Raw genomic sequence first — 15,042 nt, 5'->3', positions numbered from 1 at the left:
CAATTTCATTTCTGCACCTTGGCTGCTGCTGAAATTCAAAGGTAAGAAGGTCTCCTTCCCACAGAACTGCCAAGGGAAGACAAGCTGAAGGTGACACAGCACCATTCTCCTCCCTGAGTACTGGAGCTACCTATGGCACTGCCTGTCACCTGTCAGGGGACAGGGAACAACCATGCACCTTCCTTTCATCATGGTGGCAGAGAAAAATATAGAGAAAATATATGACCTTAATTTTCTGTTAATATAAGCTGTATTTAACTGCTTCACACCATACCTAAAAACTGTGTTGAGAAAGTTTTTCTCTGTCAAATTTCAGTTAATTTTTAAATAGCAAAACAATGTGAGAATATAATATTTCCTTGTTCAGCTGTTCTAGAATACAGATGTCAAGCTTTGCATAAAAGATACATAATCATTAATGGTAACTCATCCTAGAAAGCAAATCATTTTAGTATCTACCCTGTCTGCTCCTTTGAGATAGAAAAAATTGGAACAAAAAAACCAAACCAACCAAACAAACAAAAATAAAAACCAAAATAGGAAAGCCCCTCTGAGAAAACCTGGCAGGAGTTTTTGTTTTATCTAACTGAGCAATAAAACCAAATTCCAGAAAAAAGCTAAAAACTGAACCTCAATGGTGTATGTGTTCTCAAAAAAAGCCAGGAATCATGAACTAAGTTGCACCTGGCAAGGCTAATAATTGAAAACAAAATATTAACCTGTAGTTGTTGATGAAGTTATTCATACATGTAACTCACATCCAGCAGTTTTCAAGTGTGTCCCAAAATCTGCAGACACATTATAATGTGCTGTTGAGATGAGGCCAGAATTGCAGGACTCGTGCTTTTGAAATCACAACTCATACAGGAGAAGGTAAAGAATACACAGATAACTTGGCTTAAGCATGAATGCTGAAAATTTAACAGGATGACCATAATTTCTTCTTACAAAATGACCCCACCAAAACCACATGTACATATAGGATGTTTTAAGGAAAATCACCAGCTTATGGAAACTAGTATTATCTTTTACAGATTTTATTAATCTTCAGCTCAGCTGGTATTGCAAGTGAAGCATTTAATAAGACAAATCTGGATTTCAGGCAGCAGTAGCAGAATAATGTCCTCATATTTTTTTAAGAATATTTTCTATTGTGTTTATTTAATTTGGGGTTTTTTTCAACAGGTCGGCCAGTTAGAATTTAATCCCACAGCTTGAACTGGATGTATCACTAGAGCATACACCCCTTCCTCAGGCAATTACAAGGCAGAAAGTAAATCCAAAGTCAGTTATCAAGATTTTTATCTTCTCAGTTACAAACACCTGGAAATTAGAAATTACAACATAATGGTGGGGCAGTAGTAATTTTATGGTTATGTAGGGAGTGAAAATTACACTGTTTTGTGGTCTGCAACTTGGTGCGTTCATTCTTAGAGTAGTGCCAAGAGCTTTATTAAACTCAGAAATCAGTGCTAAAATGCATAAAGATGGAAAACAAATATATTAAGCCTTCAAGCTCTAATCCTAGGGAGTCTTAAGATACCAGATCTGAAATTCACCTTCTCAAGCACGTCCTATAAATCTCTATAGGGAAGCAATCCAAAGACCAGTGGGAAAATTCTTTCCACTGGTTTCTTTGGATTTTGGATAGGGCTTCAAAAAACACAGAATTCACGGAGAGCTAGAGGAGAGCACCCAGAATATCATTTTCCAATGGTATAAATCATTAATCTATGACTCCTGAAGTTCCTGAGATACCAGTTTATGTTGAAATCAAATTGTAAGATGGGAGGGAATAGGTACAGGGGTCAAGGGGTCAAGGGACAGCAAGCAGAATAATATGATTTCAGAACATAATCATGATTAGGGAAGAGCAACACAAACAGTGTCAGAGCCCATGAACTTTCCCAGCACCAGTAATCAGAGTAATATTTTAATGACTGCTATATGTGTGGGGCAATAAAAGTAGACAATTTTGTTGTGTTGCATAAATAACCAAACTGTTTACTCTTCAACTTTTTTGGTAATTTAAGCACAAATAACTTAAAATTCTAACACTTGAAAAATTCCATGAATTTGGAAAAAATGGATTTTAGTAATCTGCAGTGTTGGACAGTGCGTGCACAGAAGCTGTAAACCTGAGAACACGTACAGTAGGCATTTTCCAACAATACAGTTCTACCATTAAAGCAAAGGTCTTCTTAGTGTTGCAACACATCCTGTGTTGTGAAACAGGAGCAATTTGTTTAAGTGACAAATGAAAACAGCTTACCTAATCCTTTTAGGAGATCCTATCAGTTAAGAAAATAAATGCAAAAGGTCTTCAAATTAAAAAGCCCACCTTACAAAAAAAAAATGGTTTTCATGATATTTGTGTTCAAACACAGCAGGAGCTGTAGGAGTCTAAATAAAACTATCAAGGTAGCTACACTGGTTTTTTTTTCCACACAGATATCAATTTAAGTAAGTTTTAAAGTTTTTAAGAATACTCACCATCAGTTTGAGCCATAAGTGACAGTTCTGTATTTCAGGGCAGTTACTCAGATTTTACTACTTAGCATTCAAAGAATCATTTTCTTAAAACTCAGACTTACATTGTTTTTTCATCTCCTTAAGTTGATCCTTAAAATACATATATTTTTCATTCCTTTGTAAATCTGAGTCACTGTTCATGCTCTCCATTTCAAGGAATTTTTCTTGCGCCAAGTTTTCTAAATCTGGTAAATTTTCTGGTTTTTCTTGTTTTACCTGTAGGGAAGAAGAAATAGAATGTATTCATTATGATACATTTTAATACAAAGCAGAAGACATCAAGCAAAACTTCATTAGCATAATCTCAGTTTCTTTTGACTACAGTTAGGCTTCCTGCTCTGAAGCCATAACCTCCAAGTAACTCATTTCAGCAAAAGTAAGTATGAAATGTAGATATTAGATTCTCAGTGTCATTTAACTCATTTCTGGGTATTTCTCACAGTAGCAAAAGGGAAAACTGAACCTTGCAGTCAAATTTACCTCTGTGAGTGGCGAAGATAAACATGTTAACAGGAACCAGCGTAACACTTGATGAGAATGAAACCAAAGTCTACAACTCTGTCCAGAAAGCAAGAAGATAACAGAAATCTAAAATAACTTTTAAGAGTTTTGCAAAAACCTCCACTCTCATCACTTTGGAATCAGGTTTACAGAAGCCCATAATCTACATGCAAGATTAGTGTGATAACACCAGCAAGAACAGTACAGATAATGTGAAAGGAAACCACCTCAATTTATTTGTGCTATGTGAACAAGAAGCATTAAGCCACACAAGCAGGCAAAAACACATTTTCTTGAAAAGTACTTACTTACAGCAAATACATCTGGAATGATCTGAAGAATAAATACCCAGAAAAGGGAAGTCATCACATAGGCAATATTAAGATATTCTAAGAATGCAAAAATCACTTTGGGAACCCCCTAGAATCAATAATTGGAGTTCTATGTTTCTCAAGGCAACATTAAATTCTAGTGAAGTGTAACTTTGACAGTTCTTCATAAGAACTAGCTCAGGGACTGTGTTAGGGACTGTGCTGTGCAGTAAGGATCAGCAATAGCACCAAGTCAGAAAGAAGGTGGACATCTGTCAAATCCTTAATGCTAAGCATTTTCTGAATCAGAAAAAAGCTACTTCTATCCCAAAATCATGTCAAAATATGACAATCTGAAAAAAAAGGAGGTAAGCACAATTTCTGCTGAGCCACTCTTCCCCTACCACACATACTAAATTATGCCCTTCACCAGACCATGACACTATTCATTGTGAAAGACAGGAAAAAAAGGAACCTACTGAGAAAACAGTCCCACTTCATCAAATCATTTACAGGTTTAAAAGTTTACAGAGACCTTGGAAATCCTACAGAATATATTTTGTTTCAGGAGTCAAATAAATAAATGTTCACATAAAAATGGACTTAGCAGATACATAAAATGAAAAAGAGCCAAACTTTACTATTGCTTAAGCAAAGCAAAGTAATCCATAGAACTAGTACTTCTTCCAAGAGCAAATGCAGTTTGGCACATTTCCTTTCAGCAGACACAAGTTGTGGCAAGAAGAAAAATAAGAAAAAAACATGCACTGCCAGGTGGTAGCATGAAGTTTTCAAAGGCACCTGGAGATAAAAGATCACCTACCAAAACATCCAGCTGTAAAAGGGAAAGACTCGGTAACACTTTGGTACCAAAGGAATACAGTGAGGTTTTATTGATTTGTAGAAGTGTATTTCATGTAATTTTGATAATAATTTTAGAATGTGTGTTCTCAGAGGCGAAGGGTGGAATGTCGTGGTTTGACAGGTTTTCTGGGATATGCTGTGGTCAACAATAGGTGTCCAGATTTTAATATTGGCACCTGGTGTGGCCACTGGGGACAATGGATACACCTCTGAGAACACAGGGGTTAAAAAGCAGAGCACTCCCGAGGGAAGCTCTCTTGGGTTTCGGATCTCTCCCCCGTCCAGCTGCTGCTGCTGGGTGGGGGACGGGAGCCATGTGGCCGGGTGAGGTAGGCCGGGGCTTTGGACAGACATGGGAGGTGAAGAGGCCCTGGCATGGAAGGGTGGGAGAAGCACCAGGAGGTATCAGGCAGCCCCCCAGGAGAGAGAGAGAGAGCACAGCCTGTGCCTGTGACTGCTACCTTGGAACTTGATAACTTGTGCCGGCAGCACAGCCGAGAAGGAGAAGAAGGGGGGGTGCAGCGAGAAGGTGTCCGGCCGCTTGTGGGAGCTTTTAACCCTTTTTTGGTCAATGAAAACTTTGCAGAACATTAACCTTTCCTAGAAGAGAGATAGAGATGAAATGGAAGAAGGAAATGTGCAAGTGTGAAGGTCTGGGCAAGTGAAAGATGTCGGAAGAGTAAAGAAGAATCTTAGGTGGGAAGAGATGATGGAGTGGTTTTAACTGGACTCTTCTTGTTATAGCCATGGACAGAACCATGGTTTCTGTGACAGAGACTGCATCCAGGGGGAGGCAATGGCTCAGAGCCAAGAGGGTTCAGTGTTGAGACCCCTCGGCCCCAAGGGGTGAAATTTGGGGGGGACAGGTGTCCCAAAGGTGAGACTGTGCTCTTTTTGGAACGGGACAAAGCATCCTTAAAAGGACAACCCTAGAAGCAGCTCTGGTCCATGTGCAGTGGTGAGAGCACTGCACATGGAAGAGGTCACGATGGCAGATGTTCTCCGGGCAGTGCCATGTGTGACAGGAAACACATGAGGTTTCAACGGTGTTTCCGGGGAAAACCTATGGCACAAGAAGGACTCCTCTCCTCTTGATGAATTGAGAAGTGATTATCTAAAGGGTGGTGATGGACTGAGAGTTGAAATTTGGGGGATAGATGTATTGGAATTTGGTGGGGGGAGGAGGAAATGTTTTTGGAAGGTTTTTATTTTCCCTGTGTGTTTCTTTTTACTTAAGAGTTGTAGTTTAGTTAATAATGTTTTTTTTCTTTATTTCTAAGTGGGGGCCTGCTTTGCTTATTCCTGGTCACATCTCACAGCAGACACCAGGGAGAAGGTATCTTCATGGGGGCACTGGCATTGTGCCAGCATCAAACCGTGACACAAAGGAATACAGTGAGTATGAAAGACCAACAGCATGTCATCAGAGATGCTTAGACTGCTGCAGGAGCCAGGCAGGAATGTAGAGTCCTTATCCCGTGAAACCTGACCAAAGGAGCAAAGGAAAACAGCATCCTGTGCCCAGTGCAGTGAGGACAATCACTCACACTCAAGTGGTTTGCCTGTGCCAGCATCACAGCACACTGCTGCAAAAGAAGACCTATCACAACCCCAACCAGCATTGTTCAGTACTCAGCTGGAGAAGAAACTTGGCTATCAAGTGCATGCAAGAACAAAAAGGCACTTACTAAATCAAAATTCATTTAAAATGCAAGACATTATAAAAGAATGCTTTGATCTGGACTCATGTAGTGCAAACATATTCCTTTCTGCAACATCACGCTGATTTCACCGACATTCTCTCTTTAACATAAAAGTAACATGTAGACACACACAAGAATAGTCCAAATAACAACCCACCATTCAGATCTGCCCTCATGACAAATGAGAGCACTGTAGACATATAGAAGATCCAGCTGAGTATACTAAAAGTAACCCTGAAGTGCTTCTAAGTTGCTGAGACTGACACCCAGAGTAAAATAAATTATGGGGACATTCATCACAGGCATCCATCAGCAGTAACGATAATGTCAATAATCTTTTCCTCTCCACAGGGACCAGATTACACATTGATAGAGTTACATCAGGATCTCTTTATCTTGACTCATGGAAGATTTGAGTGCAGATATGCATCAACATAACATCTTCAATCATACCCTCAGACTGAGAGGTGAAAAGAAGGGCACAGTCAATGTTAGTTCCAACAGTGGTTCTCAACTCCAACTTCCAGAATTAAAAGACTTTACACATATGAGCAGAAATAAAGCCAGGAACTGTAACTTACAGCATTATGCTACCAAAAAGAACATATGTTTGAGAGGGTGCATTACATCACTCTGTGCTGGTGCTACCTCACCTCAAGTGCTGTGTGCAGTTTTGGGCACCACAATCTGTAAGAAAGATACAAATCTGTTAGCAAGCACCCAAAGGGGGGCCATGAAGATGGTCAACAGCTTAGAGGAGGAGCTGCATGAGAAATGGATGAGGTCAGCCCAGAGAAGAGGACACTAAGGAGAGAACCTCACTGCAGTCTGCAGCCTCCCCACGAGGGGAAGAGGAGGGGCAAGTACAGACCTCTGCTTTTTGGTGGCCAGCAACAGGACCCAAAGGAACAGCATAAAGCTGTGTCAGGGGGATTTAGGTTGGGTATTAGGAAAAGGTTCTTCATCCAGGGGCTGGCCAGGCACCAGAACAGGCTCCCAGGGAAGTGGTCACAGCGCCGAGCCTGACAGAGTTCAAGAAGCATTTGAACAATGCCCTCAGACACATGGTGGGATTCTTGGGGTGTCCTTGGCAGGGCCAGGAGCTGGACTCAATGGCCTTTGTGTCTCTCTTCTAGCTCAGGATACTTTTATGATTGTATGCACACAAATATTCTTTGTCTGTGCCACTGTGGAGCTACAAAAATTTGCATGAAGACATCTCACCAACCTCAAGAGAATGCTTATATAAAACTCTCCCTCAGCACCTAACTAATCACACAGCTTGCTGCCATAGGTCTATTCAAGGAAGAGTAGCCTGCTATTTGCTAAGGGCAACATGAACAATTCCACCAGCTATCGAGAGGAAAAAAAGTCATTCACACCAGCTAAATTCCCAATAGCAACACATTACTAGATTGTGAGGACAGCCCAGAAATGCAGCACATATGACAAAGGCTCAGACAACCACCTCATACAGAAACCTAGAGTCAGATGTGAGAGATGCTCAAAGAATGCACTTTCTTGTAGTTTAACTTCTTTCATGTTTACAATTTAAATTCAGTTTCTGTTCACTTCCACATGATTGCTTTCATTAAAATGATTAGTAGAGACACCATTCCTGACCACACTCAGTACAGTACCACACACATGCTATTACTGAAATGCCAGGTAGACCTTCTGGATAGTCAACACATCACAGGTGAATAATAAGGCATGTCCACCCACTATAATAACATGCAAATATTTTGCTCTGCACAAGCAATTTCTCTTTGGTGCTGCATATCCTATGCCTAAGAGAGGGTTAGAAGAGGGTTGAGAATGGTCTACACAACATAAATGAAAACAAATGAAAGAAAATGTCCCATCAGTCCTAGATCCTTACAGTGGGGCAGAATTACAACATCTTATACACTACATCAGCACAACACCTTTACAGGTTCATTACAGTTTTCTTTAGCTCTTGCCACCCACCCACTCCTACTCTACAGATTCTTGATGGATATAGGAATGATGAGATCAGCATAACAAAATGTCTGAGGGTAATACACATAGGGTATGGCTAAAGGGACAAGGCAAAATTATCAGTGTTTAGGGCACCAAGCTGGGGTCATGCTCCTTCTTGGTCTCAGCAGCATGTCAGATAAATGCTTACCAGCAGATCTGAAGTCACTGACATGTTCAATTCCTCAGAATAAGTTACTTCACATGAGAACCATGAAAGACACGTTAAGCAAACAACTGTTTAGCAGCACTGTCAGCCAAAACCAGCATGCTAAGTAACACCTTGCAGCCATTAGTCAATCCATTGAGAGCTACATTGATTTTGAAATGGGGTGGAGGCATACACACCCTACAAAGCATCCTGGAAATTACATGTAACGATGAACTGGGAGTGTTCAGGACATATGGTGGAAAGAAGTATCAGTCACAACATCTTGTTTACAGCAACAAAAAAAGCAAAAGCATCTGCTGTGCCATAGCAGCAAAGAACCACACGGGTTTTTACACAGGGTCAGCAACAAGGAAAACAGGTATGTTATATATAACAGACATATACATACATGATCTACCAGCAGTCCTGATAAGAAAACACATCTGCAAACACTAAACACATAATTGTTTAGAAAAACAGCTGTAGTTAAACTATCAAAAGATCCATTTACTCATGGCCTCACAGCACACCACCTGGTCAGAGCCATACATGCAAAAGGGTTTCTGTGTTTGACAGGCAGTGCTTATGGAATGAGCCACTTCATGACATGTCTTCTGCCAATATCTGTCTGTAAGGATACACCTTCCTCTCATGGATTCTTCCACCGGGAGTGTGTCTATTCTATGCCTAAACTATTAAAACTATGCCTTCAAAAATCAGGCTTTTTGAAAGGCCAGCTTGGAGAGCCTAAGGGAAGAGTAAATGCAGGGTATTCCAAGGGACAGTTGGGGTATTTTTATTTCATCAATTACCATAACCACCAAGTCAAAAATAAATTATTCTGTTCCAGACAAATCTCAGAATGAGTAAGGTCAAAGGTAGCATAGACTAAAACTGGACCAGTTTGCGGTATTAGTCTCCATAGAGCAAGGGATCAGTGTCTAAAAAGGACTAATTAGCATAACCCTGCATGCTGCACTGCAGCATTTAATAATTGTCCTGCCCAGTCCCAAAACACTTCGCAAACATTAAAGAATTTAGCCTCAAACACCCATTGTGACATGTACCATGTATTTTACAAATGGAGTGGCTGTGGCATTTGGAGATTAATAACTTGGCCTAAGGTTGCACAAGGAGACTGCGGCAGAACCCAGAATAAATAAATCCCAGTTCTGTGCTTTGAGCACAAAGCCATCCTTTTACCTTCTCCTTTAGCTGAGGGAAAGTTCAAATTAACATGTGCATTTGGTTTACTCTCTATAAAGAGACCTAAAACAGCTTGTGGCTGCTTGGCAAACCTTGTGATAAAAGAACAGCATTCTGCCTGTCACAGAAATGCTCCACTGGTCTTTGCATTGCAGTGGTTCAGCATGTGACACACCATGGTTATTTTTTAGCCTTTTTGTTCTTCTCTCTCTAGCACAGAAGTCCTTTAGCTGCATATTTTTGTCCTGTCACTGTTCCAAGGTACTCTTTCTCAGGGCTATCTTTTATGTCCCTGGTATTTGGAGGCTTGCCAGTACCATCCATTTTATCTCTCAGAAATTTCTTACCATACCTGAACTATGTTGCAGTTTCCTCAAATCTGTGACACAATCTACAAAAGAACTGTCTTTTCATAGAATACAGAATTCTCACCAGTCGTTCAAACCATGCATTTTTTGTTCCCTGTAATTTAATTCCTGCAAAATATGGACTTTTGAAGTTTAATTCATGGATATTACTGACATTTGAGTTTTGTGAGGTATAGAAACATTCCTGCTTGCTAATGAACTTTTAAGCGACTTTTAAAAGTCAGCTGACAGGGCAGAATTTCTTCATTTTCCAGATTCTTTGTTGTTTCATTTATGAAAGGGAGGGTGATTAGTCACTCAGTGCTATAAAGCTCAGAGGTATGCAGTTATTTAGATATTTATATTCTTTTGGGACAGTGTCTTGGTCCCTCTGGGAGCCTCTCAGGAACCCTGGGCCAGTCCCGAGTCGGCAGACACCGGGGGGCAGCCCCGACACGGCCACAGCGGGGAGACACTCTCTGTGTGTGCCCCGAGGGTGCTGAGGGCACCTGGGCTGGCAGGGAGACACTCTCTGTGTGTGCCCCAAGAGTACTGAGGGTACCTGGGCTGACAGAGACACTCTCTGTGTGTGCCCCGAGGGTGCTGAGGGCACCTGGGCTGGGGGGAGACACTCTCTGTGTGTGCCCCGAGGGTGCTGAGGGCACCTGGGCTGGGGGGAGACACTCTCTGTGTGTGCCCCGAGGGTGCTGAGGGCACCTGGGCTGGCAGGGAGACACTCTCTGTGTGTGCCCCGAGGGTGGTGAGGGCACCTGGGCTGGCAGGGAGACACTCTCTGTGTGTGCCCCGAGGGTACTGAGGGCACCTGGGCTGGGGGGAGACACTCTCTGTGCCCCGAGGGTACTGAGGGCACCTGGGCTGACAGCAGGGAGACACTCTCTGTGCCCCGAGGGTGCTGAGGGCACCCGGGCTGACAGCGGGGAGACACTCTCTGTGTGTGCCCTGAGGGTGCTGAGGGCACCTGGGCTGGCAGGGAGACACCCTCTGTGTGTGCCCCGAGGGTACTGAGGGCACCTGGGCTGGGGGCAGACACTCTCTGTGCCCCGAGGGTGCTGAGGGCACCTGGGCTGACAGCAGGGAGACACTCTCTGTGCCCAGCTGAGGGCACCTGGGCTGGGCACCTGTGCAGCACAAGAGACACCAGAGACATCGGTAGAAGAGAAAGGGCCGACTCTTAGCAGGGGTTAATCCAAGGTTTTATTAGGAGTCCCAAAGGAGCTGCTGCACTTCAGGGCCCTCCTGCCGAGAGCTCCGGGAGATGTGCCAAGGTCACATTTAAAGGGAGGTGGAAACCAAAAGTAGAGAACATTTTACCAGCCAATGAGTGACCCTAAGGGATGGATGCTGGGGGATGGACACATAGGACAGCGTATGGGGCAAGGCTTGGGGGGCTGACCCCTGGCCTCTGGCTGATCACTCAACGACCTGGACCGAAACTTCTGGATGGAGGGGATGGGATGCAGAGTGATTGACAGAGAGCCAGGATTTGGGGATGATCTCATCCCAGGAGAGGGATAACACAGGTAAAGGGAGGGGGGTACAGTCTGGGATAAACCATTTGGGAAAAATATGGGGATACAAAACAAAACTACTTCAAAGTACTACAAAGTATAAAAACGCACTACAACAGGACAGCACAAAAAAGGATATGGTGATACCTAACTCCAAACTCAAATTAATTTATAGTGTATTTACACAACAGCCATGTGCCTCTGCGTTTGGTTATCAAACACTGACAGCAGCTGCATCTTTTGAGGAAAAACTTCTTATAGTTCCTGCTGGGACCTAATTTCTTACCTTTGTGAATTTGATTTTGTGAAGGAAACCAATCAATTTTTCAGACAGCCAACTTAAGGTCACAGCCAACTCCAGGAACAGGTGTGCCAGCCTACCACATCCTACACAGAGCCAGTTCAGAACCTGGAAACTTCACATTTTCTGAACTGACATAACTTCAAAATGTCTGAACCAGACATGGACATATCTAAATCTGCTTATTTCAGAGAAAAATGCCAAGAATTGGCTGAAAATAATAGTAAGAATGTCAAAACAGCCTCTCTGAGCATCTCATATCATAGAGAAAGTAGCTATTCTTCCTTTATTTATCTCTGCTATGCAACAAAAGCAAAAGAAATGCATGTCACCTTTCTTTCTTGTCTAACAATTCCTACATCCCATTATTTCATCCTTACCTCACTAAATACTTTATTATTACAAATATGCAGCCTTTCAACACACGTATTTATTTTACCTCAGGGTAAGTCAAAGTTTGCTGTGATTATTTATTATAACCTTTTTTTTTTTTCACTGAGAGGGAAAATAACATGGGAGCTAAGTAAATTTGTGGGTTGAGTCACCCATACACTTTGTGAATCATGTGAGAACCAACTCTAAGTGAGTCACCACTGTAACTGAATCAGGCTGCAAAATTTCAGCTCAACCTAAACAGTCATTTGTTATTCTTCAATGGCTAGATACAAACCCTTAGCAAATATCAGATCATTTGTTGATGCACAAATAAAATACTGCACTTGAAAACATCTGCAAGGACAGTCAAAAAGTTTATCATCATTCAGCAGCAGGAGCTGCAGTATGAACACAGCTCAGGTGCAGCCAGGATTGCCTAAGGGCCCACATCTGATCAGGAGATTCAACACCTCTGTACATCATGGCTGCAGGGCTGGGACTCCAGTTGAGCAACACCTTTGCAGACTATTGTGAAATACCAAGAGAGGCAGATTTGTAAGGGCTGACCCACACTTATGACACATACTGCCTTAGTAAACCAGGCCAGCACAACAGAAAATCACTGTCAGCAGGATTCAAATATCCCAAATACTGCTAAAGGAACAGTATGAAGGTGAGGCAGGGTTGCTGTGGTTCCAAAACAGCACATCAATGAAGTGGTTGTAGCTAAGGTGTCCCCAAAATAAAATTGCCAGTACCTTCCACAGTTTCCTTTCCCTACTTTAAACACAGCTGCACACGTTCCACCCTTAAAAAGAAGATAAGCAGTGAGAGGCACACACTGCTTCCAGGGGTACTGGGGTGTATCCAAGCAAACTCTCTCAACTCCTGACAGTCATTTCAGTAAGGCTATTAATGGACTTGGGCCACCCTGGTTGCTTTCTGTCTCCTGTTTAGAAAGGAACTATATATATATGGGTGGGATTAATGTAAATGAGCACCAGGTGAAGAAACAAAACTGCCTGTGTGTGTGCAAAGTTTACAGTCTGAACAGCATCTCTTGGGGTTCCCATATGTTAGAAGTTTCACCTCAAGCAAAATGTTCTACTCCACATACATTAGAACAGAAAAAATCCACCTGTTTGTATTTACCCCAGTTACTGACTATGGCAGAGAGAAGATGGTGAACACCCCTTTGTTTTTCCCCAAGACCCTTTGTGCAATGCTTTTCAAAGTGCAAAGGGGTAAAAATAAGCAACGAAAGGGGATTTTATTGAAATACCAGTACTAAAACTACCTGTTACCAATAACGTAAAAATGGCTCACAAAACCAGCAGTAAATGTGAGTATTAAAGGTGTGGTTTTCCCAAGGTACCAAACTGAAGAAAGCTCAGGGATATTTAGTGCCTTAATCTTTTCAGCATTTCTGAAAGCCTGTCATTTGCTGTAAGGGTTGCACTAAATATTCTTAATGACTTTAACAAAACAGAAGTCTGTCTTCATCTTGTTTTCTGTATGTTTTATTCCACATATGAAGTATGAATATGACAAAGCAAAAACTTTGCTTTGGAAATAAGCTACACAGTTGGCATTAGTATCTGCATCTTGGTTCAAAGCCACCTTGCTTCATAGTCTCCACAATAAAGGAAACCTGAAAAACTGTGAGCAGTGTAAAAAACTGCAACTAAGCACAACAGTAGTAATAGCAATACCTAACTGTAAAGTGGACTGGATGAATTCTGGTAGCTGATTCTAGAACAGGAAGCACACAAGAAGAGTTTTTAAAAAGTCAGGGATATTTGTTTTGCAATCCTCTTGCAATTCATACACAATATTATGGTTCAAGACATGGTGAAGGAGCAAGGCTATCTTCTTCTCCTCATACCTAAAAGTTCTGACATAAATAGAATTTATATGAAAATTAATTTTGGTGCACTAGAGATACATAGCATTTTGTGCTAAGTAGTTCTGCCTGAGCACAGATGAAGGCATGTAACAGCAAAACCAACTTACAATTTTATTCTTATAAAAATGTTGCTTTGTTTCACCAGTGTTTTAGAAACTGTGAGGCAGATGGTGCATCTGTTTTGGCAAGGTTGATTCAGCAAATGCATCAGGCTGCTGAACCAGTTTACCAAGCTGCTGATTAATTCTCATATTTAGCAAATACATTAACATGGATATTAGAGCTATTTTTCTTTCTTTATTATCCCACTCAAACTGATGGGAATTTAGACATTGATTTCAGTGGGAGCAGAAGAAGGCCCTAAGGTGATCTTGGATTAACAACCTGTTTACTCTTGTATGGCTCTGCTTGTTTGACTACGATCACTAAAACCTATGTTTTCTACAGTATGGAAATAAAGGGCTAAATCCTAAAACAAGTACAGTTCAGTTTTATCTTCAGAAGCTCCAACAAAACACTGATTTATGCCAGATGTGTAGCTTATTCCTGTATAAATACAAAGTGGGACTTATCCTTCAAAGACCTTCATACAGCAACCATTGTTAAAATCTGCTATTTTTCCAGAGGGATGTTTTCCATATTCTCTGGGTGTACCTCCAGTGAAAGTCAGGCAAGCTTTTTCAATTTTTACCCCTCTTGGGTTTTTTTTTTCATTCATCTGATGAAATTCTTGTCCTCAAAAAGTTCTTCAGCCCTGACAGCATTTCTTCTTCATAGTCTCCAAAACAGCAATGTGAGTCATGTTGTCATTTTTCATCAGGAGTAAATGTAACCTTTATACTTTCAAGAAACAGCAGTAAGATATCTTAAGTACAGACTCATGCTTCATTCGAATTGACATTAGTTGAAAAACACAAATCCTGGTTGAAACTTGAAGCCTGGACCCATCAAATTAATATATCTTTATTAATATACAGATCAGGATGGCAATAATTCCATTAGAGTGAGCTCCACCTTTAACATAGAGCAGTGAATTCAGTGATAGCACAGGGCTGCACTAAGCAAAACAAGCAAAACACCCAACGAGTGCAATTTCCTTATAAACTGGGAATACCAACCTTCCTTATAGTCAGTAGATACAAAGACCTCACTTGTCCCAGTCTGGGTGATGGCAGAATTGCCTTTTTATTTTGCACTTTACTGCAAATGCTGGGGAGACAAGTCTCTCCTTTGAGCCTTTCTACATACCACATTCTTCCATCCATATTAGTGATGTTTACTTATCCAGCTTCCTATTGGGACAGCCCTCAATGGA

General features: G+C 41.5%; 1 protein-coding gene across 1 annotated transcript in view; it reads right to left on the bottom strand.

The window, feature by feature from the left end:
• Positions 1-15,042, bottom strand: part of NSMCE2 (NSE2 (MMS21) homolog, SMC5-SMC6 complex SUMO ligase) — a 128,837-nt gene that overhangs the window by 63,640 nt on the left and 50,155 nt on the right. The window contains exon 4 of the mRNA XM_066566375.1: positions 2,595-2,748. Within this exon, the coding sequence (XP_066422472.1) occupies positions 2,595-2,748 (154 nt within the window). The remainder of the gene's footprint in view (positions 1-2,594; positions 2,749-15,042) is intronic.

The sequence above is a fragment of the Molothrus aeneus genome, chromosome 1, assembly GCF_037042795.1.
Source record: "Molothrus aeneus isolate 106 chromosome 1, BPBGC_Maene_1.0, whole genome shotgun sequence".
In the NCBI taxonomy this organism is placed as follows: domain Eukaryota; kingdom Metazoa; phylum Chordata; class Aves; order Passeriformes; family Icteridae; genus Molothrus; species Molothrus aeneus.
Note: the sequence above shows the minus strand (reverse complement) of the source record. Positions and strands in the feature narration are given on the sequence as shown.